Consider the following 26,329-nt stretch of genomic DNA (forward strand, 5'->3'; position numbering starts at 1 on the left):
TAAGTATCAGAAATTGGCTTACATTTTTTATTAATTGAGTTTGGAATCTTTGGACTTGATACATACGTTATAATAATATGGCAGGTGACGAGTAGGGCTGGGCAAAATCGAGTACCTGAGTGATTCGATTCTGAATCACGTAATATGCTTCGAGTCGAGTCGAGTATCACTCATTATGACGTCACAACAGAATATAACCGTCAAAGTTAAAATATATACCGTTTATGCCTACACAAAGAATATAATGCCTTTTACCCATCTCATAAATGATACTTTGGTATCTTTCGACCATACCGATTTCATTCCACTTGGTGACAATGTTGTGGGATAATCATCACTTCGGAAATGTGCTACGTCCAGTAACCTTCGTAGCTTTGTACTATATGTTTCGTAAGCTACGACACCGCCAATCAAGGTTTCGAGGCTTCAACAGTGCAAATTAGTATCGAAAGTATAATTCTCGTTGATAAATTTACTTTCAGTGGCGAGAAGCTTATAAATTCAGTACTCGAAATAGTCGTCTTTTACTACTCGACTCGAATCATTAAAATTAATACTCGATTCAGATTCGAGTACTCGAATCATCGTGCCCAGCCCTAGTGACGAGTTGAACTTGGGTTGAGTATCCGTGGACGTGGAGTTGGTGGCAACATTGTCTGCAATTTTAATTTGATTGCTCACCGTAATTATTCTGCAAATAACCCTTCTGTTGCACGAAATTTAATGACGAAATCAACCACTGTTTCCAGTCTCCAGACTGGAAACGGTGGTTGTTTTCGGCAATAAGTTGCGCGTGACAGAAAGGTTTCTTTCATAGAATAATCAAGGAATTAAATGGAAAGTTGCGCGTGACGTTGCCACCAATTCCACTCTGGTCCAGTCTGAGTCTGGATGGAGTAAACTTGATGCAAGGTTACAACTTGCAAGTAAATTTGCGTCCCCGCTTTTTGGAAAAGTCAAATTGCATCAGATAATACATCTGTCTTCATTAATCTAGAAATACAAAATGATGGTTCACCATCAACGATATTGAAAACTTACGCAGTTACGCAAGAGCTAATTGGGTAAAAAGAAGTACGAAGTAAAGTACCGGTATTGGGCCGCAAATAGCGAGCATATGTTTGTCAATTGCGTACAAGAAATTTCGCTACTTCTATAAAATACGGTAAACTACCAACAGACCATATCGCGCAGGTTCCTGGACTTTCACCTTGGTCCTAGAAACCTGCCTCCAATACATGGAAAATCGAAGGAAAATTGGTCAATGTCCAATTTAAATCTGGCCTCAAAATTTCCAGCCTGGACCGAATGACAGTGTATCATTACTACGTCCGTATCAGCAGATCTTGTCCGGGTAGTGATACCGAAGTATGAGTTGAAAGGCTATGGTTGAATAGAGCAATAAATTGGCAAAACGGCTGATTCAAGAAATTATATTTAGAGATGTTGATACCCATTTACAAGGATGGTACACAAAAAATAATTCCGACCTCATGGATCAGCCATAACCGGCTCTCATTATCGGTGACCTGTTGTTTCGAATTTGGTCCATTATCTATGAGTACGATTTTACATCACGGCAAGAAAGATACCGCATTGGGCCAACTCAGCGCACTAAAGGCAGTGCGAAATGTAAAGAAATTATGTTTACCGCAACTGTCATACTTTTAAAGTGCACATTTGATGGATAGAAAACAAGTAGAGCAAGTAGATCAAGTAGAATCATATGCTATACAGCGATGAGACCAGGGATATTTCCATTACATTCTTGAAGACTGTATAAAACTCATGCAACGGCTCAGCCTTGGCATTTCTACCTCTGAGAGTAACGAGCTTTCGTCCATATTTTTCTTGAAAACTCTTCACCCAAGTGTAATTTACCCACGTCGTAATTTTATGTGGATATTACCATTACAGACGGGGTGACTAGACTAGGAACCTTTTCCGCGGACGCTTATAATACCGAATGTTTACATTCGATAGATATAATGTGGTCATATTTTTATCGAGATATTTGGGTGTTTTGATATTATTGCCTTTTTTTAAAGTGATATATTCATTGGACACGATGGCAGACTGATCGACATGTTCGAAAATTGCAGTCTTGAGGGAAGATTTACTCAGAAATATTTCTTATATTATATATTTAGTGACGACGTCGCTCTCTCTCTCTCCCTCTTTTCAAATTTTATGACTACATTTAAATATTTTGAAACTATCATAAATAAAATACCTGAACTATAGATTTTCAAATATTAGGGATGATTATAACGATATGTTTCGCGTATTGTTATCTTTTATTGGAAACTGACAACGGTGTAATAACCTACAGCTTTCACTGGCCGCTTCCGCCTGACCTCCAGCATTATGGCTCAAAAAGTTGCTCGCGGGCCCCTCTAGCATCTTCAAATGTTGCAGACGGAGTGCAAAGTGATCGGCGGATCTGGCGGTTGTTTTGTTGCTGTTCAACCATTGAAAATTTGACCTGAAATATGCTGAAACGGATACAGCTCGAATGCCGTGGCAAAAAACCAGAGCAGGTAAGCTTATTGAACAAATATACGATAAGGATAATTGTTGTTGGCCAACCTGCAGGCTCCTTTACGAAATTATCTTCATCAAGTCGCTTTCACTCCTATTTCTTTCATTCTTTGCACGCTGTATTGCAATTCTTGTAATATCTTGAATCGAGAAAAATATACTAAAATGATGATAATCACATTTGATTTGTATGTCTATTTGCTCATGGTATTGTTTCCTCGTTATCGTGATACTCATATACTTATTTCTTTAACGATTTTGTTACAAATTTCGCTGTCAATAAGCTTCCTGAAAATCGTCAATCAATTATAATTTGATTCACTGTGTTCGTGGTTATATTAAGTATTACCTTCGTGCATACATGTAGTGTTCTGCTCTCCTTTGATATGGAACAGTTTACTTGAGTGCAAGTTGCATCAATTTAATTGACTTAGTCAATTTTAGATGGATCTTATAGGCACACGTTCGTCCTGATGTGGTATTAGGGCTCGCCTATTTGGAATCGGTGTTTCGTGCACAACAAAAACTGATACGGACCCATGGGAATCCGAAAGCAAAGCATGGCGATGGTCGCGACCTGGTGTTAACGCAATGAGATTTCTGCTCATGCACTGCTCTGAATGGCAAAGTGAAGATTCCACGCACTGCACACACCACACCATGGGACACGGGGAACCGTCTTGACACACCAATTATATGAGAGCGCTCTCCATCACCAGCAATAACTTGAACCTTATAGCTTTGGCTTCCGGCTGCCCTCACCATCTGTTTTAGCTATTATACACGTGTCTGACACAGCGTTGTCCCACAATACATAGTGCTCCTGATGATTTTCATTCTATAGGACCCGTTGTCACATTGAGCATACTTTAGGAATACATGCTTAATGTGCATTTGATACCAAAACGTTTATTGTCTTTTAGATCAAAGAACTGAATCTGGATGACCGTAGAACAACGGGTGAAGTAGAAGGATTGACAGACGAGTTCATCGGTCTTGAAACGTTGTCCATGAACAATGTCGGTTTGACATCACTCAACGGATTTCCATCTTTACCCAAACTGAAAAAGGTGACCCATACATCATTACTTGGGGGTGCAATGTTTACTCTGTCAATATGTTGTGTTGATCATGCTGTTTAACTTCGATTACTAGTGACAATAAATCTCAACTGAAATTTCTGTGTAGTTGCAACAACGTCAATCATTCAACGATGTAAAAGTATCTTCAATGCAATGAATGGTTTGCTTTTTCCAGCTCGAATTGAGCGATAATCGCATATCTGGGAAACTCGAAAATCTGAAAGGATGCCAAGCACTGACTCATTTGAATTTAAGTGGAAACAAGATTAAGGACTTTGAAACATTGGAACCGTTGGTAAGTCGCCCGAATACTGTATATTTTTAAATGCTTGTATATTTTTCCATTTAATATATTCTCTCGCCACCCGGTGAAACTGCCTTCGGCATTGTACTAATCTGCCGCGATCCGTTTGTACAGTCGGAAATGAAGCATTTGAAGGTTTTGGATTTATTCAACTGCGACGTCACCGAACAGGAGTTGTATCGGGAAAAGGTGTTCAAGATGATTCCGCAGTTGCAATACTTGGACGGATTCGATCAGCAAGATAAAGAGGCTGCAGATTCAGACGAGGATGGTAAGAACCTTGACTTGAGATCATGTATCATTTTCATTACGATGCCGCAAACCGTGAATCAATATTTTGAATTAGGTATGTGAGCTTTTTGACTCTGGTAAATAGCGGTTGTCGGTTGAAGCTACGATTGTTTATTCTAATTTGTGGTTGAGAATCAAAGTCCGTTATCTTCTAATCGAGACAATCAACGTATATATTACCAACTAATAAGATACCTAGGATCAAAATGGTCAGCCCTACCTAGTCGTCGTCGAAGGCGAGTGGATTCTCAAATTTCGGAATCCGAGTTCGGGATTCATGATTTGAAATCTATTTGAAATGAATGAAACTACATTACCAGCAGAAATAATCTTAAATTTTGAATTTTTCGGCTATTTTAATTGAGAAATTGCCTCTCTTTAGTCCTAATGTCTCTAACTAGATCAGTGGTTCCCAACGTGGGCGATATCGCCACCCAGGGGGCGATTTGGCGGTCTGGGGGGCGAAAATAACGAAGGGGCGATGGCGCGTTAAAACGGCTATATTGGAGTCGAGACCGTAATTACCGCGCCCCAAACCCTCCAATTGGGGGTGGGGGGCCCAAAATCAAAGTCAGCCCAAAATTATTTCGTGAATTAACATGAATGATAGAGTAATTCCTTAGAAATTCATGCGACTTTCTCAAAAAAATTTTGCGCTGCGCACGATTTCAGATTTTCATGTTTCTTGATGTTGGGGTCCCCGTCACCCAACAAAAATGCGCATGATTTATGGACACGGGAGACTTCAGGGTCGGCCATTACTGTGCCACGACGCACCAAGACATATTAAGTTAGAGGTAATGTAACATGCGACTCCGAGAAGTGTGCCAAAACGATCAGCAGCGAGAAGACCGAAAACTTCGATAATGTTTAATTGTCTATAGGCGCCTCAATGGCTAGCGTCGAATGTTCCTGTCCTGGCGACCTTAACCCTACAGGACAAATGCCATCCCGCAAGGAAAAAATTACTTGCCAGTAAAGAAATACCAATATGAAATCATGAGCGTCTTTTAGTTTGGTACGTTTTGACGATTTCCATATCTTCTGACATAGCAGATATAGGAGGTCACGAAATAGCATCATGTAAAGAAGTCAATGTAACAACGATTCGGCCCGAAGATGTTTAATCATTATTTAGGGGTCCTACCCTTTCCAACATACCACATCGACCATATTAACCAATTCAAACATGTATTATATAAATTTGTCGCGCTTGGTGCGTTTAGGCGAAAAACGGTGACTCACCAAACAGTACACGAAATAGGGTATAGCTGATATGTAGCGACAAAAAGCCCACTGGCTGAGGGGGGTCTGGGGCTTGGTTTATCACCCTATGGGGCCAAAGACCAACGTTTTTTTCGGGGGGGGGCTGACGAAGTGCTGTTTTTGGTTCCCAATATTTGGGGGGCGATGATCGGTGTGGAGCTTCAAAAGGGGGCGATGAGTCGAAAAAGGTTGGGAACCACTGAACTAGATCAATCACAGGATATCCCTTCTCCAACAGTGACAAGACACGATATTTGTCTCCTTATTTGCATTGTGTTTCGACCTGTTTTGATTTTTTCATAAATTTTGCAAGACGTCGAAACTTTAGGAGAAAATATTTCTCCGACTATAGACAAAGCTGTTACGCAACGGTAGGCACGCAGGGCAACGACTTTGCAGTGAAGTGTACCCAGATGTACCTGCATGGTTTTTGTGATGTGACACAATGGGGGGCATAATCAAGTTGAATGACGAATGGTTATTTGTAAAGAGTTAGGCCGTTAAGACAGTGTACGAGAAGAAACAATCGGCGAATGTATTCAGAATAAGGGATAAGCGGATTACTCTTTCCGAGAGAACAATGAGGGTCTTTAAAAGGGGCTAGAGTTGGGGTTGGAAAGGCTCGTCCGGTTCTACGCCAATGGCGGTAGCTTACTATTCTTCAAAATTACAACGAAACTCCTGTCTTGGCCGTCCGAATCTCGAGTCTAGTCATTACAACCCTGCCGGAACACCCACTTTGTGTTTCGCAGATGATGACGCCCAGGCGAGCGCAGAGGAGGAAGATGAAGAGGCGGAGGAGTTGGAAAACGCAGACGACGCAAGCGATGATGACGATGACGAAGATGGCGTCGAAGAAAAGGAAGGCAGCGACGAAAGTGAGACTGACGAGCAAAATGGCGAAGAGGAAGACAGCTTGCCGGCGGTGAGCCAAGGAAATGACGTCAGCAACGACGCGGTAGCAGTGGAAGAGGAGGAGAGTGACAATGATGATGATGATGATGATGATGATGATGAAGATGACGAAAAAGTGACCCTCGAGTATTTGTACCAGAATGACCTGGTAAGTGTAACCGCCGAGGACTTGGGCCTGTTTATTCCGGTTTCAAATTTCAGTACGCCGATATATTGACCGGATGACGTGCAACCGGTGACTTTTTTGCCGAATGACGGTAACCAAGAGGTGTCAAAGTGGTAGTAGTCGGTACTCGAGTAGGAGTAACGCCGTAAATTTTTACTCGAGTATGAGCAGAAGTGGAAATTTCCATGCTAGTAGAAAAATAAGTAAACTAATGCCTGGACATAACTGTCTAATAGAAATAGTGTTAACTTCAAGGTCTTTTCGGACTGCATTTGTTTGCTTCAATAATATTCTTATATATTTGAAACGGAGGTCGATGAAATGATAAAATGTTTGTATGAGTATACGTCTAAATGCGGCACGTAAACCAAGTGAGAATACAAGGGTAATTAATTATCTTGTGAAATGGACGTTTCATTAGATGTAAATGAACTTGTCTTGCGATAGAACCTATGCAAGCAATGTCGAGTGGTGTCATATCTCGATGCCTTTACGGAGCCTGGGTAAGTCGATCCGTTGCTGTGTACAGGATGATGAAGGCGACGAGGAAGACGGAGATTACGACGAAGCGGTCGAAGATGGGGAGGACGAGGAGGAGGATGAAATTGATAGCGGAGATGAGGACGAAGCAGGTATGTAGTAAGATGCTGGAGTATGTCGCTGCATTTTCTCGACACAAGTTTTGTTAGCAAGCCACGAAAAAGGTTTTTGCATCAACGCTGCAGTTATGTACAAAATGGCTTACAGACAGGGTTGCCATAGACGTGGATGCAAAATGAAGCGCAACCAAACTAACTGAGTAGTGTAACCGTGAAATTGATCAGACTATTTGGAAAGCTGATGAGTAAAAACCACTTTTTCCCAGTCCCAGTATCATGTCATTACCAAATTGAGTGTAATTATTTGTGTTCCTATCGTTTGTGTAGTTCAGTGGTTCCCAACCTGTGGTACGCGTACCACTAGAAGGTCTTCCAGGTGGTACGCGAGTAGATTCTGTTATTTCTTCGACCGAAGAGAGTTATTAGTTAAGGTAGGGTAGGGTTGAACACGAAGATCGTTCACCAATAAACTTCAGGCTTAGCATGGCCTCCTCATACTCGACTCTAACTTCTCACGCTATTCCCCAGCTGCAAATTGTCCCTTCTACGTGGGAGTGCAAGCAAGGATTTTGATCTCTGATGACTATCAAGTTGAAGAATCAAAACCGACTTGTTGCACCCATGCATGACTTTCAATGCGCTGTGAGCAAACATATGCCACCCATCGACCAGCTAGTGCAATGGTTCTCAGAATTAGGGGGCGCTAAGTTGCGGCAAACTGAATTTTTTTTCGCGTCACACGTGATATACCTCCAAGTCGTTGTTTTTTCTCTGCGTGCATATTTGAGAATTCTCTTATCAACTGTCATATCCTTCCATGCTATCAAATTATTCGTTGGGATTGCTAGCATTCTGGCTGCATTTTGTGATATGACAATAAGGGGGAGGGCGGGATTGGGCGCGAAATTTTTCACTATCATAAACGGGGGCGTGTCTAAAAAAAACTTTCAGAACCACTGAGCTTGTGGAAAATAGGCAAATACAGCCATCGCATTAAAACAATTGACGTTGCTGTTTGCTGTTATTTCATTATGTTGTTCTTCTTTTGTGACTGGTGGTGAAAAACAATGTCATGCATCCCATTAACCCTGGCTGATAATGCCTAATTTAATAGTATTTGCTATTACGCCTCGCTTAGATCAACTATGTCTTTATGACGTCATGAATGACGGAAACATTTTTTGACTGCCTTCAGCGCGCGTAACTTATGTAGGTGGTACGCGAGTACTGCATAAAACCTCGAAATGGTACGTGCGTGAAAAAAGGTTGGGAACCACTGGTGTAGCTATTGTGACTTATGGTGAGCACCGGCAATAAGACAAAATAAGGACTGTCGTTTCATGAGATATTGCTGTTCCTAATAAGAACAAGTCTTTAAAGTACACACAGTATGGCAACCCTGCTCGTAGGATATCTCTGCGGAAGTGATGCATATCGTAATTGCACTTCCCCTGTTCAGGTACGTCTAAAGGCTTGAAAAGGAAGATGGACTCCAGCACGGAAGAGAGCAATCCTGCAAAATTGGCCAAGAGCGACGACTGAGAATATGCGTAACGGGCCGGGCTCGCTATCAAGCGCCGCGGCCCGTGCGGCCGACTGGACTCGTGCATCATGGTTGACAATTCTCTCCCGTTGCAGATATTTAATGCCTATATTACCCGCACGGGTAACGGGGTCACGCAAGAGAGAGTCGAATATATCTCTGTCTCGGTTCTGCCAGTTATTTTCTCCGGTATCTGTGCTAAGCGATCCTATGATCAGCTCGTCATTCTGTTTGCGCTGTGTAGTTACAGCGTGACTTGTGGACGCGCTGTGAGGTTTTCCACATGTGCACCAACCTTGGTTATATTTGGTCAGTGTGAAAACATACAACCGTCTGACGATTTTGGCACATCGCAATTATTTTTTGTTCTACTTGAGTCTGGATGGACTGGAGAAATTTCGCTGATACCCAATTACTGCCCGACTGGATTAGAACTGAAGCGTGTTTTCCATGATATTTTTTAATTCCTATGAATGGTTTTTTGTAAATCCTGTGTTATCTGGTGGTGGAGGAGGGATATGGGAGGAGAGCTTATACGTAGCTAGTATAGCGCAGTCTCCACAGACAGAAAAGGGATAAGTCGATGATATCCAGTACGGCAAGTTCTCACTGCATTGTACACATCTCTGACGTTTCCACCACCAATTATCCGTCTGAGCTGCCCTGGACAGCTAGATTATTCTCTATTATGCTCCAAATCTAATGTCTGGTTTTCCGGTACAGTATACAGGAAAACCTTAGATCATTGCGGAGGAACATAGCTTCAATACACAATTGAATAATACATTCATAGTGAAGTGAACCCGAATAATTTGGCCGACACTCCTCAGAGGTAATTGTCAGAAACCACAACAATTGTATCACAAAATATGACGTCACCAGCATGAAATTTCAAATGAGAGAGTGTTCAATGTACTAATTTTGGATGGTACACGAACGTCCTTGGCTGGTGTATTTGATAAAATGTCGACCCCATGGCACGCAAATGAATGTGTGAACGGCACCTTCCGACGAAGCGAAATCTGTCGTTTCGCACAAGCGAGATTATCTTACAGATGCTTGCCAATAGCAGAATTTATGGCCTTAGTGAGCAACGCATCCAACTTGAGAGGATGGGTCATGGGTGAGCTTTCCACCGAGCGTTAAGCGCATGTTCTAATAAATCTAGGGACATGCTGATTTATGTGTACCTGCAAACGCCTTGACGTTCTTCCAACATAGCCGTAATCACACTGGCACTTATATTCGTTAACTGCATTATTTTGTTGAAATACGGCAAAACTTTACTATGTGTCCACATATATGTTTGAAATTAAAAGAGCTTCTGATTGAAATTAGATGGAAAACCACCGAAATTTAAGTTTTTCATGAGCTCATTCTGTACCACAACAAAACTTCCAGCCCAGGATTCATCATAGGCAATTTCAATGACAGTGTTTGATCTGTTGCCGTTACATGAAATTGAGCAAAATGCAGACTCAGCATTGGATTCAGCAACCAAAACTTTGTCTGAAACAATCAACAAAGTTAAAACCGCATTTTTTTTCATAGACAAGCGTTATATTCCGAATACTTAATTACTTTGGAATTCTTTCAAATACAATCAATTACTGGAAACAATGTAATCGATTACCCCAATACCACATGCCTGAACAACCTGTCTGTCAAGCAAGCAACACCGAAAAATGTATCTTGCACCAATTTAATAACAACCCAATTATAAAATATATTATTGAAAATGATAACATAGCAATGGATGTGAAACTGGTGCAAAGTAGCCACACAATTTAATCGTTAAAAAAAAACAGTAAAGTACGACAAAATCGCTCATTCTAGGAGTCGGACACAATGTAAATGCCTATGCTTCACAGTGTAAGGTGCTGCAGGATTGGCTTTAGCCGTAACAGAGGAGGGAGCACTTCCTTGATTCCCCAAACCTGATGTGAGATAATGAATGGTGATTTAATGTAGCTTGGCGACTAACTGCAGCTTGCATTTACATCACCCAACATTTTATAAAACTAGATTGTCCCGCAAAGGATGATATCAAAGTTCTGTACCTCCAAGAAGCTCTTCAAGGATGATATGAACACGGAAACTGAGTAGGATTGAAAGCCAAAAAACTGCTTTCCATTTTCGTATGATATCTGGGCATAAAATTGCTGCTGCCTTGGTAAACTGTTTTGTGTAGGTTTTACAAACTAAGCATTTCGACACCAAGAAGGGAACATTAAAGCCCGGGATAGGTAGAACTTAAATATATCCCTGATTAAAGCAAGCATTAAGCGAAGGACATAAAAATAACTGAAGATTGCTGGTATCTATTTTGGAAATATGAACAAAGGCACAAGTATCAAGATAACACACACCTTGATCTCGCACCAACAATTTCCGCGGCGGCATCACAGAAGAATTGACACTATTGCACATGTAGATCAATGCCAGTAGTCCTGCAATTTTAAATTCGAGATTCATTTCAAAGAGGGGACTTGCATATTGATTTCCAGTGAAAAGTAGTTCGCGGATTGATCGACATGTCTTTTTTTAAAGGCTTACGCCTACCTGGGATTTTAGCAACCAGAAAAGATAATAAACATAAAGGTATTACTCTTCTGCCAGGTTGGGAAATATTCTAGTAGCTTCACTAAGAATTATTGAAATATGTGCATATTGTACAACTACAACTTTGCCTATATCTATTTCAGAACTTCTGTGCGCCAAAAAAAATACTTCTAGTCTCTATAGTAAACTAGTATGGCTTAAAGCAGGGGTGTGTAGTGCAACCTTTTCGGATACGAGTCATTCTAGTGTTTTTAATGTGTATTCTCCCTTCTCATGGCCCAAGGGTTCCCAACCTTCGAAAAGTTTGAAAAATCAATGGCCCTGCCATTTTCAACCTTTCGAAAATATATTAAGAATTGGTTTAAACCAGTGGTTCCCGAAGTGGGCGCCAGCGCCCCACTGGGGGCGTTCGTAGGCGTGAAGGGGGCGCTGGCCATGGAATGGGCGATTGGTGGGCGCTGGCTATAAAATTGGGCGGTAGGGGGGGGCGCTAAGAGCGAATGGGGACGGACAAGGTTTGAAGGCAACTGTTGCGTAGTGTTGAAACGATTGATAACTAAAGCAGCTAAATTTACAGTAAGAACGCAGAATTGTTCAAGTCGGGGCAATTCAGGGTCGTCCGTCTATTTATTCAGCTGCACGAGAAAGTCCAATGTTACTTGACAATGTTTATCCTGCCCATCGATGGACTAATTTAGCAGGAGGCAGTATCCCTGAAAAGCGTGGTTCATTCATTGGCTGCTGTGAGAAGAACTACGAAGTATTTGAGAAGTTATTGCTCAATGCAAGGTATGATGGCTTAGTGTTGTGACCGTAGCCTTCGACATGGCATTCTGGTTGCGAGAAACGATATCGCTTCTACTTGACGGGGATATTTTCCAAAAATTATTAGTATAATGTATCCGTTCTTAGCAGTGATTAAGCCTGATAAAGATGAAAATGGCACTGCCCGGATTCAGTGAAAAGCCCGTGATATTCCACCGAAATTTTGCGACAGGTGAACCGTTCGAATTCTCAAGCTTGCAGGTCCAGCTCCAATATACCCGGTTTTGATGGAGAAACAAAAATAATCATCTCAGAAAATTGCAAGAGGATATGGTGATTTGATTCAAGGATATATTCCAATTAGAAATTCCCCACCAGATAATTAATCGATTCTGTGAAGTTCCCGAGCATGAACTGATTGAGGAGCTGATTACATTGTAGAATAATATTGAGTTCAACCCAAAGTTCTATATCTCCATTCTCCAATCATTTGTTCTCGATACACAATTAATTCAAATAGAAATACTCCCACTAGAGTCGGGTTGACTATTTTATCGTTGCCTTTCCCCGCTCATATTTGATAGAACGTTTTTTCAGTGCCGTGACAAAGTTTCTGACTCACAGCAGAATCCGACTTGACAGTAAGGGAAGTGGACACTGGAAATTTTAGAATGAGATCGTTCTTATCAAAACTCAAATCAAATATAACTAGATGATGATAATAATAATAATACACCAACTTAATTTGTCTCATTATTAGCTGTAATAAATGCAGAACAACTTTCGTTTTATGATTAAGGCGTGGTGTGGGGGTTGTCTGGGGGGCGCTGGGGCTTTATTCATTGTCCAGGGGGCAGTAGCTTGAAAAAGTTTGGGAAACACTGGTTTTAGCGGTTGTTAAAATGAAAAAATGATGCGACTTCTCATAAAGGCTATGATAGAGGAGGTACACAGGTAGGGAATCCGTGTCATAACCCGATGAGATGAAAAGCGCTACCTTTGTCACCCGGACTGTCAACCGCAGCAGCCGCGACATCATCCGGCGAATGAACGAACGCATCGTATTGCAATTTCCGCGCGTCTGACACCGACACGATTTCGGTAAATTCCGTCATGGTCAGATCATCGATACCGATGAACTTAAAGAAATCGTGCAGGCAGGACGAGTAAAAATTCAAACGCGCATGCCCAGTGTGATCGCTAATGGCGCATCTAGCGTGAAACGAAACTGTGTCAGTGTGGAAAGATCCTGAAATGATAGCGAGAGATTAAAGCCTGCGCACAATTGTCAAGCAAATGTTTCTATATTACGAGCAGACGTAGAAATTTACGACACAGATCGAAAATACTTTAGGTTGAAGTAGAAAATGAAAGTAATTTCGGAAATGGATTTGGTTGTGGTGTCGCATACTTTAGCAGTTGATCGTGGGTGACTGCATCAGAATTTGCGAGATTTAAATTTGTGACTAAAACAAAATCCCACTACAAATAGGTGAAATCCATATATAGTGAGTGAATATTTAGTGCGTTACCCTGATAAAAGGTTCACGCATTGTTATGACAATTTCACTTATAAAAGATTGCAAGATGCAGAATGAATAACAGGATTTTCACTGTGATGTGCTGGCAACATTGGCCAGTTGCTATGAGGATTTTTCCTGATAAATAATAATACAAATATATCCAAATACATACTTTCTACATCTGAATCGTTAGTGCTACAGTGGAACGAAGAAGGGTACCTGGTGACACGGTGACGGATAGAACTTTCATAGGAAAAACATTAACTATAAGCAGCTGGGCGGCTTGAGATACTTCCGAAGATGCATCCGAAATCATCAAATCTCGCAGCATCAATTCTGTTAAACGAGGCCGATTTCAGAGTCACCGGAACAAAACTTCCGGTCACAAATTCCCGCAGGTAACCATAGTTAGCGTCAAAAGCAATCAGTGTCTTCATAGCAAAGTTGATGCAAGCAATCAAGAGAAGCGCAGAAAAAGTAGCATTTGCAACAAAACAGTACTTCAGAGGTTAGCTAACAGAAGTGGTGCAGTGGGCTTGAGACTCGATCCTGACATTGCGAATACTTACCTTTTGTACTGCTGTCAATTGGAAGCAGGCTGAGAATAAAGATAGACCGGATAAGTGAAGGTCTCATAAATAATAATTCATACCAGTCTCACCGAGCACTGTGTATCGTATCACGAGCAGACAGATTGGACGCCAAAGGTATTGACTCCACATAAAATTCAGAGTAGGACCTACAGTAGACATTGCCCTGAAAACACGAGAATGTCATTGAGGCCTCGAGCCATTGACAGCGCAACACCCTATTCGACAATTTAAGATCTGTTCCAGATACCAACACTAAGCACTGGGCTGACACACATGCGCAGCGCGCTCATAACGTAGCACTATCGATCATTCTGTATTAGTTCTTGAGATTGTTTATGAAGTTTCAAAATATATTCGACCAGCTCACTAATCACTGTTTATTACGGTAGTTTTTACCAGCTTAGAAAAGCAGTGCTGTTGCTTGCATTCGATAAAAATATTTCGCACCTCTATCCCACCTCGCCATTTTTAAAAATTGCCGCAAAAACATGATAGTATCATGGAAAATCACCTTTTCGGATCGAAATATTTTCACGGGCCTGATCACCACCACTGACTCCGGTATACAACAATTGGGAATGTTCAAATCGGAAGTTCTTCCCAGATAAATACAGAGCTGCTGCCTGAGTTGTGAACAAGAGTCGAGCTTCAAAATCCTATCCATCAGGGACGAATCGGTGCTTACCCGTCTCGGGCACCATCGGCTGAGCTAAAATATAGCCGCTGCTGATGCAGGTTTCGGTCCAGGAATCCTTTCCGCAACGTGATTTTTCCTCTCACAAGTCGCAGTGGTCTTAGATCTCTCAGAGCCTCGCCGACAGACAAAATCTGCCAAAAATGAACATCCGAACTGTAATATTAATTTCAGGACCCTCACTGCTGCTAATTTCGGATTATTGAACTCCATTACCAAAAATCAAATAGCGGGTTATCCGCATTATTGATAACGACAATGCACGCCCATGCCATCAATAAAATTTGATCAGCACGATTTACAAGATAGCATAAACGGTGAAGCATCAGGCTTCTTGATCGGTAGGTTGTGGGTTCGATCCCCGGCCGGGTCAGACCAAAGACCTGATTAGTAACACTGGTATCCATGACTTCCTCGCTTGGCGCTCATGCATTACTGGGATAGCATGGAGGGGTGGTGCAAGGCTTAGAATGCCGTACAAGGCTATATCTGCACCTTCCTTGTCCAACGGAATGTGCACATCATGCACTCACGGTATGCACATGCACAGATCGTGTGTTACTGTGTATGCATATCATGAGTCGGTGTATATGCCGCAAAAACATCAAGGACAAAAATAGACTTCCTTACAAGAGAACTCAATGCTCCTGTAAAGTATAAGGATAAACTACAGATTCTACTGAATGAATCCTGGCCTCCGCTTGAGATTACCGGACCACGTCATGAAATATCTATCAATTTCGCCAACTCAAACATCACATTTCATTTTCATTGCTTATCCACTTTATGTTTGGTTCTGTTACTTTTCATTTAGTCTGCATGCCTCATTTACAAGCTCCCAATCTTAACATTTGATTGTGATTTAAAGTGAAAAAATCTTGATAATCAACAAACATGTCCATTACTTTAATGAATAGATTCTCATAATATCAATTACCTTTTCTGTTACGAATGGAATTTCGTCTCGCAGTAAACTGCTGCCCTGAAACGCACCAAATATAAGCGGAGGCAATTCGTGCATGTGGCATTATAAGCCTATTGAAGAATACGTACGTGATAGTGTGATATTGAAAAGCTCGAGTCCACAAGTATGACTGGAGAGGTGCCTGCAGAAAATAGAAATTATGTCCAACCATAACAGGTTCTGAAACTTATTAATGGAGGGTCTGAAAGTTTTCATCATCATTTTATTAAAATTTCTATGAAATCAATACACCACAATATTGTGATATAAAGAAAAGATAAGAGGGTGCCAAAACAACTTCGAGTAATCTTGAGGGCTGACTAACAACAATACAAGTGACTTCAAAATAATTACTTAATTTTGACACTTTGGATATTGTAACTTGGAGTTTTTGTGATATGTTTGCATAGTTTTATGAGTGGAATGTTAAAACAACTGAATGAAATACCTATTGTTCCACAGCAAATAAGTATATTTTCGAAAATTTCACGTTATTCACATTAGTCATTATCCGTTGGGTCTCGAAGATGCACCATGTAATTTGGAATATATGCAATTCCACGACTAAATCAACTTTTTAAGACCACTTGAGTACCTATCACACCTTCACTTTGTACTTAAACTTCAAGTATTTTTGACGTGACCTAAAATATGCTACTTCTACTTGCAATTAAAAAGAAATTACTTTGACTTGAGTATCGACGCTGACTACACCGTTTTAGTTACATTTACAGAATTGGTCAATTAGAGGCGAACCTTTGTCACTGGGAAACGACATCTTCAAGACAATCCGGCTTCTGATGAACGGTAACCACCTTCTCGCATTTTTGAAGTCAAACATTATCTCCTGCTTCTAAACGTGATAGAGAGATTTCAAAGAAAAACAGAATGAACTTTGCTACTTATCTATTTAAAACACAACTGACGATTAGGCAGCAGTACCTGACTGTAACATTCAGACCCCATGCAGGAACAATGGGATTTCAGGATGAGAGAAACGCAGAGGTGGTCAGTAAAGAAATACTCTGACTTTTTAGAGTACTCAAATAGGTTTTGGCTACTTGCACTACTTAGTTGAGTGGTTTTCTTACTACTGCCTCTCCCCCTTGAATAGTTTTTGACATACTACATACTTTGTTTTGTGACAAGTTTGCATCACTTTATCAGTGAGATTGCTATACAAAGCACGCGAAAAAGCCCATGTAGCAAGGCAACGGGAAATATTTCTGAAGATAGAAACTATTTGTAGTCGCGAAGATTCATCTTGAAATTTTGAAAGTAGGCACCTTCGATTGGCTGCTAAAAATAGCCTCAGATGAGACTTTTCGATCAAATTTACATTTTTATAATGCTTACATAGTAATTTCATAAATTTTTTTGTCTACTTCCCTTGAAATACTTTAGCCATGTCTTCAAAATGGCTACTTGTACTGGTATTCGAGTAGAAATGTACGGCGTTACTTCTACCTCTACTTTGAGTAGCAATCATGCCTACTTTGACCACCTTTAAAAGAAAAGAGCATGCGCTCATTTGATGTTGAGATCATTTTTCAGCGATAATAGCAGTACTTGATCCAAAGAATTCATGACTATACAAGAGCAGTTATCGGCATTTTCAAGCTAAAGCACCTTTTTGAAATCTTCTACGACAATCCCTCGCATCGAAAACTGGTTGTAAGCGGTAGCTTCCTGGATAACAAAAATGACCATATCCCGCATCGCCTCTTGAGATCCTGATGTTGCAAGTGAATCAATTCTAAAATGATAGATACGGCACCTGAGACTTGTGTACGTAGCAATATAAAGGACACATAGGAAGGCAGCAGTTATGGGCCTGTTGTATTTATCCTATTTCAAGCTTGGCCACATGGCCAGTGAACCAAAATTGAAATAGAGAAATAATTTTAATCCCAGCAAACGACATAATTGTGATAAGTGAATGGTCTCGCGGAATGGCACATGAAAATATACAGACAGAAGTAAAGGGCACAAATCTGGTAGCCTAATAAATAACGGAAAATTAACACTAACACCAATGGAATATTCCCAAGGCCTTCACGAGTCTGTTTACTTGTCGTAATTACGCCACACACAGAAGATGGGGCTCTATTATGACTTGAAGAAGTGGGTAATAATTTCTAAAGTAGACCGCAACCAATGTTCCCTCTCAGCTGCGCACGCGCGCAATTGCGCAGGGCTGACACGGTCTCTGCGCACAGAAAATCCAAGCTGTGCACAAGAAAGCCGAAGTGACGACCTTTTTTAGTCGTTATGCACTGTTGTCCAAGAGACCGCACATTGAGTTGGTGAGTGCGCGCAGACTCGTGAAAAATTAGAGAGAGCATTCACTGGCCGTCACTATAAGTTGAAGAAAGACGTTCTAAGAAATCATACCTGGCACCAGGTCCGGAAGGCGCAGGCATATCTTCAGCCACAGGACTAGCGACATAACCTGAACATCCCAACGTCATTGTCGCAGCAACGCCGTCAGATGTAGCAATGACTTGGACGTCACGGGATTGTGCAACGATGTAAAAATGATATGAGATATCGGAACGGTCGTCGTCCATCACAAAATCACTTGAAAGTATAATTACATTACAATATTTTCTGTTGCTCAAACATTGTAGAAAGCAACAGGGCACAATATCGAGAATCAAAACAGTGAGTTTCAAAATCTACATCTAAACTAAACTAATATTTAGTTCATGGTACCAAGTATCATAAACTGCACTACGCCATCACCATACCTCATCAAACCAGTATCTTTATAATCTTGATTATCAGGTGGCTCATACAGCGCTTCGACGATTATTGAGAAACGTTTAACACGCACGAAACAACCAATATCCTGTGTACACCATGGAAAACGCTTCACACCTTTCAAATCAACAAAGCTTACACGTGTTTGTCCTTACAATCGTTGTGATTACATCTCAATAAATACCATTCACCAAGTCAAAATCATCGGTCAAAACGACGCACTCAATTATTCCCGTGCTATCTTCAATAGTGATTTTTCCTCCTGTACTCAAATCGATTAATCCCAACAAAAATGAACTTTCGTCCCATTTCTGAAAATGCGGTAAAAATGGTATTGTTAGACGCGTAGACACGTAGGGAAATTTTTGTGAGCCGTACCTCATTATTTTCATGCCCGAACATGGCTTCAGACAGCATCATATGGCACCAGTATTCCTTGTAACGATTGTTATTTAAGTTTTGACTCATGTTCAAAGCACGATTGCAGAGTTCCTGAGAGTGAAAAATATGAAAAAATTGTTTTGCTTGCTCACACAAGTCATCTATAACATCATCTGACATGGCCTGTTTAAACGTTTGATAGGGTCAAGGGGTCGCATACGGAGCAGTTAATCCAAGGTGGTCACTTGCTTGGTGGATCTCGCGACTAACAGTCATGGCAGTAAAAATAGTGTAACTTACACAAATATAATCAGGTATCATGAGTATCACGATTTTTTACCTAAAAACAGAAGATTTTGATCTAAAAATCAAAATTTTGACATTTGACCTTAAAAACATAATTTTGACCAAATTGTGAAGTCATGTATGTAAATTAGGTGTTTTCCGACATAATTTTAGAATTGTACTACTTATCTTCATTTCTGGTTGGAACGGCCTGTCCTTACGAAGTAATTTGGCCTGAAAACCTTTTTTGACTTGAAAACTGACAAATTTTATGCATGAAAATACTTTATTTTGATGAAATCTGGACCTCAGCATAACCACTTGCATAAGTAGTGAAAGTCGACAAAAACTATTCGAGGAATTCGAAAAAATAGACGTCTTTCATTACAAACCAACCCCTGCACAAACCTTTATCGTTAGAACATGGTATGTATTCGCAACATGTCCCATTGATCGTAATGCGATACACGAATGTGGATTGTCCAGCACCTCTGCAAACATGTTGACCTTTTCAGAGTACTTTCCATTATCAACAATATGAGAGCTTAAACCAAGCAGCTTATGCATAATGGATTCTGAAAATCGAGAACGTGTAGTGAATTACATCATCAATCCACTCACATACAGTAAAGAGGTGCTAATTTGATAAAATTGAGTCCGTGAAAGAGAATAGGTGAATGAAAGTGTAATCTAAGACCAATAAGGTACATTGTCAACTTGACACATACAAAATACTTTCTAGTTACTTTGGCATGCACCATCTCAACCTATTTCTTAATGTCTTGAGTACTTATCAAACCATTTGATTACTACTACTACGTGGTGCTCTATGTGCTTTCAAAATCGCTACTTTTCCTTAGGTTCAAGTAGAAATTAGACCATCATGTCTGCATGCAAGTGTGTAGCACTAGCGGTACCCTAACAAACTCGAACGATAAGAGAATGGGTTTGCAATTCAAAGTGGAAATTTGCTTTGGTTGCAAGTTATTCTTCAAAACTTTTCAGATTATCTCAATAGGGGCAACATCTCCATGTCAAAATGCCACTTCTACTGAGAACTACTACTTCAGTAAAATTTCAAGCAGTAATTGAATACGCAATCATTCCAGGCCAATGCCGATGACACAAAAAAGGATTAGAGCTCACCGTCTTCCTCAGGACAGAGTAAATTGTACCCGTTCAGGAAAGGGAAATTTGTTCGCAAAGACCGTGCAAAATCCACGAGATAGAGCATCTGTTGCGGATGAAAATTCGCGCAAGATTTGATGTGCTTCACCAGTTTATTACCTGTTCCACGATCGGTCAAAGAAGTCACATCAAGTCAACCATTTCAAAATCTAGACTTACCGCCATACCCGACCAATCGAATGGGCCTCCAATCCTGCAAAGTATCGGAAGGCCTGACAGTCACGACACTGCTTTTTCCGCAGCAAACAAGGTTTAAGACACCGTTAGCATCCTGTCAAAGCCGGGAACAATTCATTGCACACACAAAATTATATCAATGGATGGATCAATGTCTAAATTCGCTATCTTTAACTGATCGGCTGACAGTATACAAATTGGGCTCTTATAGAATTCACAAATACTAGATGATGCTGTTCTGAAAAGCGCACCACATATTACAGGCCTATATACCCTGTACTGCATAACACATCAGGGCCTAATATAAATTTATGCAATATTTAACTCTCGCAATGTAATGAATGAAAGATATCAAACCTGGAAATGGTGTACATATGACGCCATCAGTAAACTTCCAACACGTTTTCCAATTCCATAGTCGATGCAGAGTTGGTATGTGATATGTAGGATTGCCTCGCGATAGTCCAATTCGTAAATTCCCAGTTCTTCACTGATAACACATGTTATCTCGCCAATATAGTTCGTGAAATCACTGAAAATGAGCGTGTGATGAACGTTTTGTAGTAGGTTTGCAGGGTGCATAGAGACATTTGTGAGCTCTACTAATACATCTGCATGAAACGAAGAACCAATTTGAGAAATGACGAGACATAATGAGCATCACCACACCTAACACACAGACTCACTAGAAAAAGTTGGAGATCCCCGATATAATCTGTATTATATGGCTACATCTTCAGCACAAAAATAAGTATATGTTTTGGGTCGAGAACCCAATAACTATGCAAGCTCAAAGCGGACATTTCGCAATTATGTATGTCGCTAAAATAAATTTGAAGTAGCATCAACACTGACTTGTCCCGGAAGAGATTATACTCGAGAATGTGGACATTCATTTTCTCTCGCAGGTACGCCTTGCATCTATCCACACTCATATCAGTGCTCTCCACAAAACTGTCCAAGATATCGGCAGTTTCCGACTCGCATAAGCGATGAAGTGAAATTGCCCTGGAATGAAAGCAATTCAAATCCTAAATGGAAAAATCAATTAAGATAAAAATAATAATAATATAGAAGTTATTAACAAACTAAAAAACGGAGTTTTGTGTTCTCCTGATTACAGCTTGAGTAAATTCAAACAACGCCCTCAATCGACGTCATACGTGTGGAAAATCATCAGTACTATCTTGTATCGTTTTATGCTGTTTGTGCATGGCGTACACTTGTACATTACATACACTTTCAGAAGGAGCTTCGAATATATGAGGATCAAGAACTGCAACACAACAGCAGGCCTTAAAACCGCACTGCTTGCCAGGTAATAGACGTGACGAATTGAGTCGCAATGCTACAGATATTTCAGATACCGCCTTATACGCAAAGTAAACTCATTTTTGAGTGAGTACAGTGTTGCTTCAGCATTGTTGTGAAAATGTCTTTCAGCTGGAACTGGAGGAGTTGCTAATTCAAATTGATTCACTCGATTCTGTACTTAATTACAATACCGAACCAAACTGAATACATTACCACTCACAATACCTGCCACCGAATTTCATTTTGCTTTTTCTCAATGACGAAAAACCAACCACACTTCCAATAGTTAGCATCTGCGACATGTAACTAAGAGATTGATTTTTTACGACTACGGTCCGCACTTTGGAATCTGAAGACAATTTGCATTTACATTGCAATCACATCACCATTATCGAATCATACCGACCTTTGTGTTGCAAAATTGTCACTACATACTCCCACTTATCAAATCGGAGGATAGACGAGACATGTGTCACAGTTCCTGGAAGCAGATAAGTATGTGATAGTTTTGAATCTAAAAAATTCGGAGTCAACCTACCAACTGTTGAAATTGTTGCTGGTATTCCTGTTAATTTATTGGTAGGCAGCAATTCAACAACTTCTCCTGTTACTTCTACATACCTGTAAAATGGGTAGATGCATCACTACGGAAGAATTCACGTAAAATGATTGCTTGAGTTATGATTCAACTAGTGGTACTTGCTTCAACGGTTTTGTTTTCAAGCTAATTTAATGTTACTTTTACTGGCACTACAACAGTTTTCGAAGTCAATTAACTCATTTGACTACTATGTGAATAAAATTGTATAATTTACATTCTTAATAACATACAATATTAAATATTTTGTAATTAAGTTATCTTAAATATTCACATCACAACTCTTTCGCATAGATAGTTACAGATAAAAGTAGCCTGCTTTACAAACAAATTATACTACAGTTTTAGTACCAGATTGAAGTGGCAACTGGCCAAAATAAATTAAGTCATATGACACAAAGCATTCTAAATACCGACTATAGTGCAGCTTGCACCGCTGGAATAGAAAATAAGTACCGGTAGTCCTATCTTCCAATCGTGCACTTACAAGATACCAAATTGATTATAAATACTTTATTCAATGAAACAATCCTTACCCAGGTAGTCTTAGAGGCACGTTTGAATCGAGCCTTAAATATTTCCACGATGTGATTAGTACTATCGAGTTAACAAATTCGGATTTTGCATGAACCATCACGACTATAACATGTCCGCTTCCATCAGCAAGATAAAGGTGATTGCGTATACCACCATCTGAAAATATTCCATCGTAATCAATGTGTACATTGTACAAGCATAATGAATGAGCAAGAATAGTGAATGGAGAGCAATCCCAAAATAATAAATTAAATTAAACTGTTTCACAACATTTATCACAAAAACTCCAGTTACAATGGAAAAAAGGCATGTTTTCATGCATAAAATCGTGGAAATCGTGGCACATTGTGAGTTTGCGATATATGCACAGTTCATAACTCATAATCAAAAGCTCTCAATACGCAATGCAAATTTTTCAAACGACAATAGTGAAGCCAAGAAAATATCGAAAATTAAAACATTAAACTAATAAGAGCTTACTCTGGATTATGCACTACTGATATTTTCAATAAAAAAACTTTCGTTGTTCTCACCTGCTTGTAGCAAACCGATTAATAGTGGACTGGTATCCAATGTCTGTTCTTCCTGTCCAACTTTTGGGACCAGGTATGAATTCTGTTTTCAAGTAATCAGATGTAGATGAAGCATCAAATTCAGTACAGACAGTACCGACACGGAGTACACTTACCTTAGTAATAGAAGATAATATAGGAGCCGATGAGTCTTTCAATTTATAGATGCTCTTAGTAGATTTGTTGATGGGAAGACGAACTGTGTTTGATGAATCTAGTAAAGAAATTAGCTAATATTTATTTCAATCAGTCAAAAGATACTCGGTCACCAACCTTTTCGTCTCAATATCTGACATAGTCTGTAGAACATCAACTCTTCGGCCTTCTCACCATAATCACCTAGGAATAGTGAATCCACTAGTTACAGATGCCACACAAGCTCTTAACTAACACAGTGCTACAGGGGTGGCCTGGTGGGCAACCTCTGGTCCCATCATCATCATCATCATAGGTTTATTAGCAATTTTATCAGTTCCATACACCACAAAAATGCAATACAATAAAAAATAGGATGGTGTCGAAGCGACTTGGAGTAGTCTATGGAATCAGACACCTGCCTTGGCCTAGGCCAGTGGTTCTTAACCTTTTTTCCTCCAGCGCCCACTTTCAAAAATTATCGTGCTCCAGCGCCCCCCCCCCCCCCCCCTCCACCCCCAACCTCATATTGTAAGGAATGTAATAAAGATAATAAGTAAGAGGGAGGGCCATAACAGCACTTCGTCAAACCCCCTAAAAACGATTCATCAAAACGTATAGCGAACATTGTGAGGTGTCTTGGAAACTGTAGGGCCCGTAACTAATATTTAAACATATTCGGGCGGGCGAACCCGTTGGTATGACTTCGTTGCATGATTTTATTTCGTGACCTCCTGTCTGCTATATCAAAAAATATAGAATCGCCCAACGGGGATATCGCCCAACAGGAATATCTAGTTTTAGATGTCCCTGTCGCCCAATCGTACTAAACTAAAAGACGCACACGATTTCAAATTGGTATTTCTTCACTGGCATATCATTTTTCCCTGCCAGATGGAATTCGTCTTCTGGGGTTCAGATTGCCAAGACAGGAAAATTCGGTACCAGTCATTTAGGCGCCCATGGACAATTAAACCTATATGTCTTTTGTACTCTATATATAACGATGTTTTCGGTGTTAATTTGCTCTGAATACTCATTAAGGATATGTCCTACCACCACATCATCTACTGTGAAGCCATTTTTTTCCAGAGCCCCCATACCGCCCTCCTGAGCCCAGCGCCCCCCATATCGCCCCCCGAGCGTTTCTGCCCACTTCAAAATCGCCAGCGCCCCTTGGGGGGCGCTGGAGGCAAGGTTAAGAACCACTGGCCTAGGCGATGTCAAGAGGAGGCATGCGCACTGAATGAAAAGTAAAAGAAAATAGTTTTAAAAAAAGCAAGCGACAAAATTGGGGTGTCCCACCAGCGCGAGGAGTTTGTTGCTGGTTCGGAAAAAGTTTATATATTTTTGCAAGATAAGTAAAGATTCACAATTATTTTGGTCAATATCACTAATCATTTCATTTACTTCAAGTTAATCCCTGTAGTCAGCACATGTGTTACTGTAGGTGTAGGTACGGTATCCATTTTTAATAAAAATATATAATGAAAGAACGAATATAAATTGGATGTGAAAGATGCATCGGGCAAGATGTCACCTAGTTCAATAATTCGTATGGCAGCCTCTAGTTGCGAGGGCTAGGTCACCAGGTGGGTGTCTGATTTCAAAGAATGCTCCAAAAGTCGTTTCGACACCTTCCTATATATTTTCATTGTATCACAGTCTAGTGGTGTTTCGAAAGTATCAAAAAAATATTTTGATCCCGATCGGGAGAGAAAAGAAGGTTGCTAACCAGTCTATGCTACTATAATAAAACATAAACCCACCTTTACTCAGGATAGGGCGAATGAACTTTGCAACATGACGGCGGACTTTGCCATGCCACCGTTTCATTAAAGATGACTTTGTATCCTTCATTTCTGTAGAGTCGACCATCCGCATAGAGCGTTGTGTCTTTTCCGCTGAGTCAATAACAGACCATGACCGTAACTATGTTCTAGAAATGACTATGAGCGGGAGCATGAGCTACTTCTTTCATAAATCCCGCTGCGCATTTTTGTAAATATAAGAGGGGAATACCCTGGATTTTGCAAGCCGAAGCCTTGTAGCGACCACTGGCGATTACACTGGATCAGAGGCCAGAGCCTTCAGCATGGATTTTACACCGAACCTTGGTGGCGAAACTGCAAGAATCGTAGATCAAGACAATGATATATATATCATTGATCAAGATTAGGAATAAACTACAAAATAGAAGTTTAATGTACTTGGTTTACCAAGGGTCCGCTCCACCATGACGTCCTAGGTCAGTAACTGACTAAGGTCCCACAGACGCGAACTAAGGATGGTATGAACGTTCGCGTTCGCGTTCGGTGTGTGAGCCTGAGAATTTTAGAGGTTCACTTTCACAAACGAACCTCGGTAGGTTCTGCACTGTGAACCTTTTCATATATTACAATTTTCCACGTCATAACATTTTTGGTTTAAATTCTTGGCATTTCAACTGCGGGTCACACTATGCATGGCGCTGGCAGCATAAAAAAATCACCACTAAAGGAGCATCAAACTTGAAAATCCCAAACATTCTATTTGCTTTGTAACAAAAGTTTGTTCGAAATATCCAGTTTT

At 40.4% G+C, this 26,329-nt stretch overlaps 2 protein-coding genes across 4 annotated transcripts; one reads left to right on the forward strand and one right to left on the reverse strand.

Annotated features, from left to right (window-relative positions):
- Window positions 1–2,379: 2,379 nt before the first annotated feature.
- Window positions 2,380–9,195, forward strand: LOC145457395 (uncharacterized). Its single transcript, XM_080335596.1, has 7 exons — window positions 2,380–2,540; window positions 3,465–3,611; window positions 3,799–3,918; window positions 4,042–4,198; window positions 6,237–6,547; window positions 7,095–7,197; window positions 8,624–9,195. Exons 1-7 carry the CDS (start codon window positions 2,493–2,495, stop codon window positions 8,704–8,706), a joined length of 969 nt encoding a protein of 322 aa, XP_080191722.1. The 5' UTR covers window positions 2,380–2,492; the 3' UTR covers window positions 8,707–9,195.
- Window positions 9,196–10,390: 1,195 nt separating this feature from the next.
- Window positions 10,391–25,709, reverse strand: LOC145457389 (uncharacterized). Of its 3 annotated transcripts, none has more exons than XM_080335591.1 (29): window positions 25,528–25,709; window positions 23,897–23,962; window positions 23,740–23,837; window positions 23,585–23,666; window positions 23,051–23,207; window positions 22,455–22,537; window positions 22,323–22,397; window positions 22,142–22,265; window positions 21,458–21,610; window positions 20,960–21,134; window positions 20,585–20,696; window positions 20,384–20,524; window positions 19,646–19,728; window positions 18,950–19,063; window positions 18,756–18,882; window positions 18,559–18,688; window positions 18,203–18,388; window positions 17,438–17,564; window positions 16,565–16,661; window positions 15,898–15,950; window positions 15,782–15,826; window positions 14,836–14,978; window positions 14,662–14,773; window positions 14,219–14,313; window positions 14,127–14,155; window positions 13,777–13,893; window positions 13,032–13,283; window positions 11,077–11,157; window positions 10,391–10,644 (listed from the first exon to the last, which is right to left on the reverse strand). In XM_080335591.1, the coding sequence occupies exons 1-29, from the start codon at window positions 25,640–25,642 to the stop codon at window positions 10,535–10,537; spliced, it is 3,282 nt and encodes a 1,093-aa protein (XP_080191717.1). In that variant the 5' UTR covers window positions 25,643–25,709; the 3' UTR covers window positions 10,391–10,534. The 3 variants fall into 3 exon arrangements, with proteins under 3 accessions (XP_080191717.1, XP_080191716.1, XP_080191715.1); XM_080335590.1 differs by having other exon boundaries at window positions 13,041–13,283; window positions 19,646–19,812; XM_080335589.1 differs by having other exon boundaries at window positions 19,646–19,812.
- Window positions 25,710–26,329: the final 620 nt, after the last annotated feature.

Source organism: Botryllus schlosseri, chromosome 15 (genome assembly GCF_051294905.1).
Source record: "Botryllus schlosseri isolate E-star chromosome 15, Bs_hap1, whole genome shotgun sequence".
Classification (NCBI taxonomy): Eukaryota; Metazoa; Chordata; class Ascidiacea; order Stolidobranchia; family Styelidae; genus Botryllus; species Botryllus schlosseri.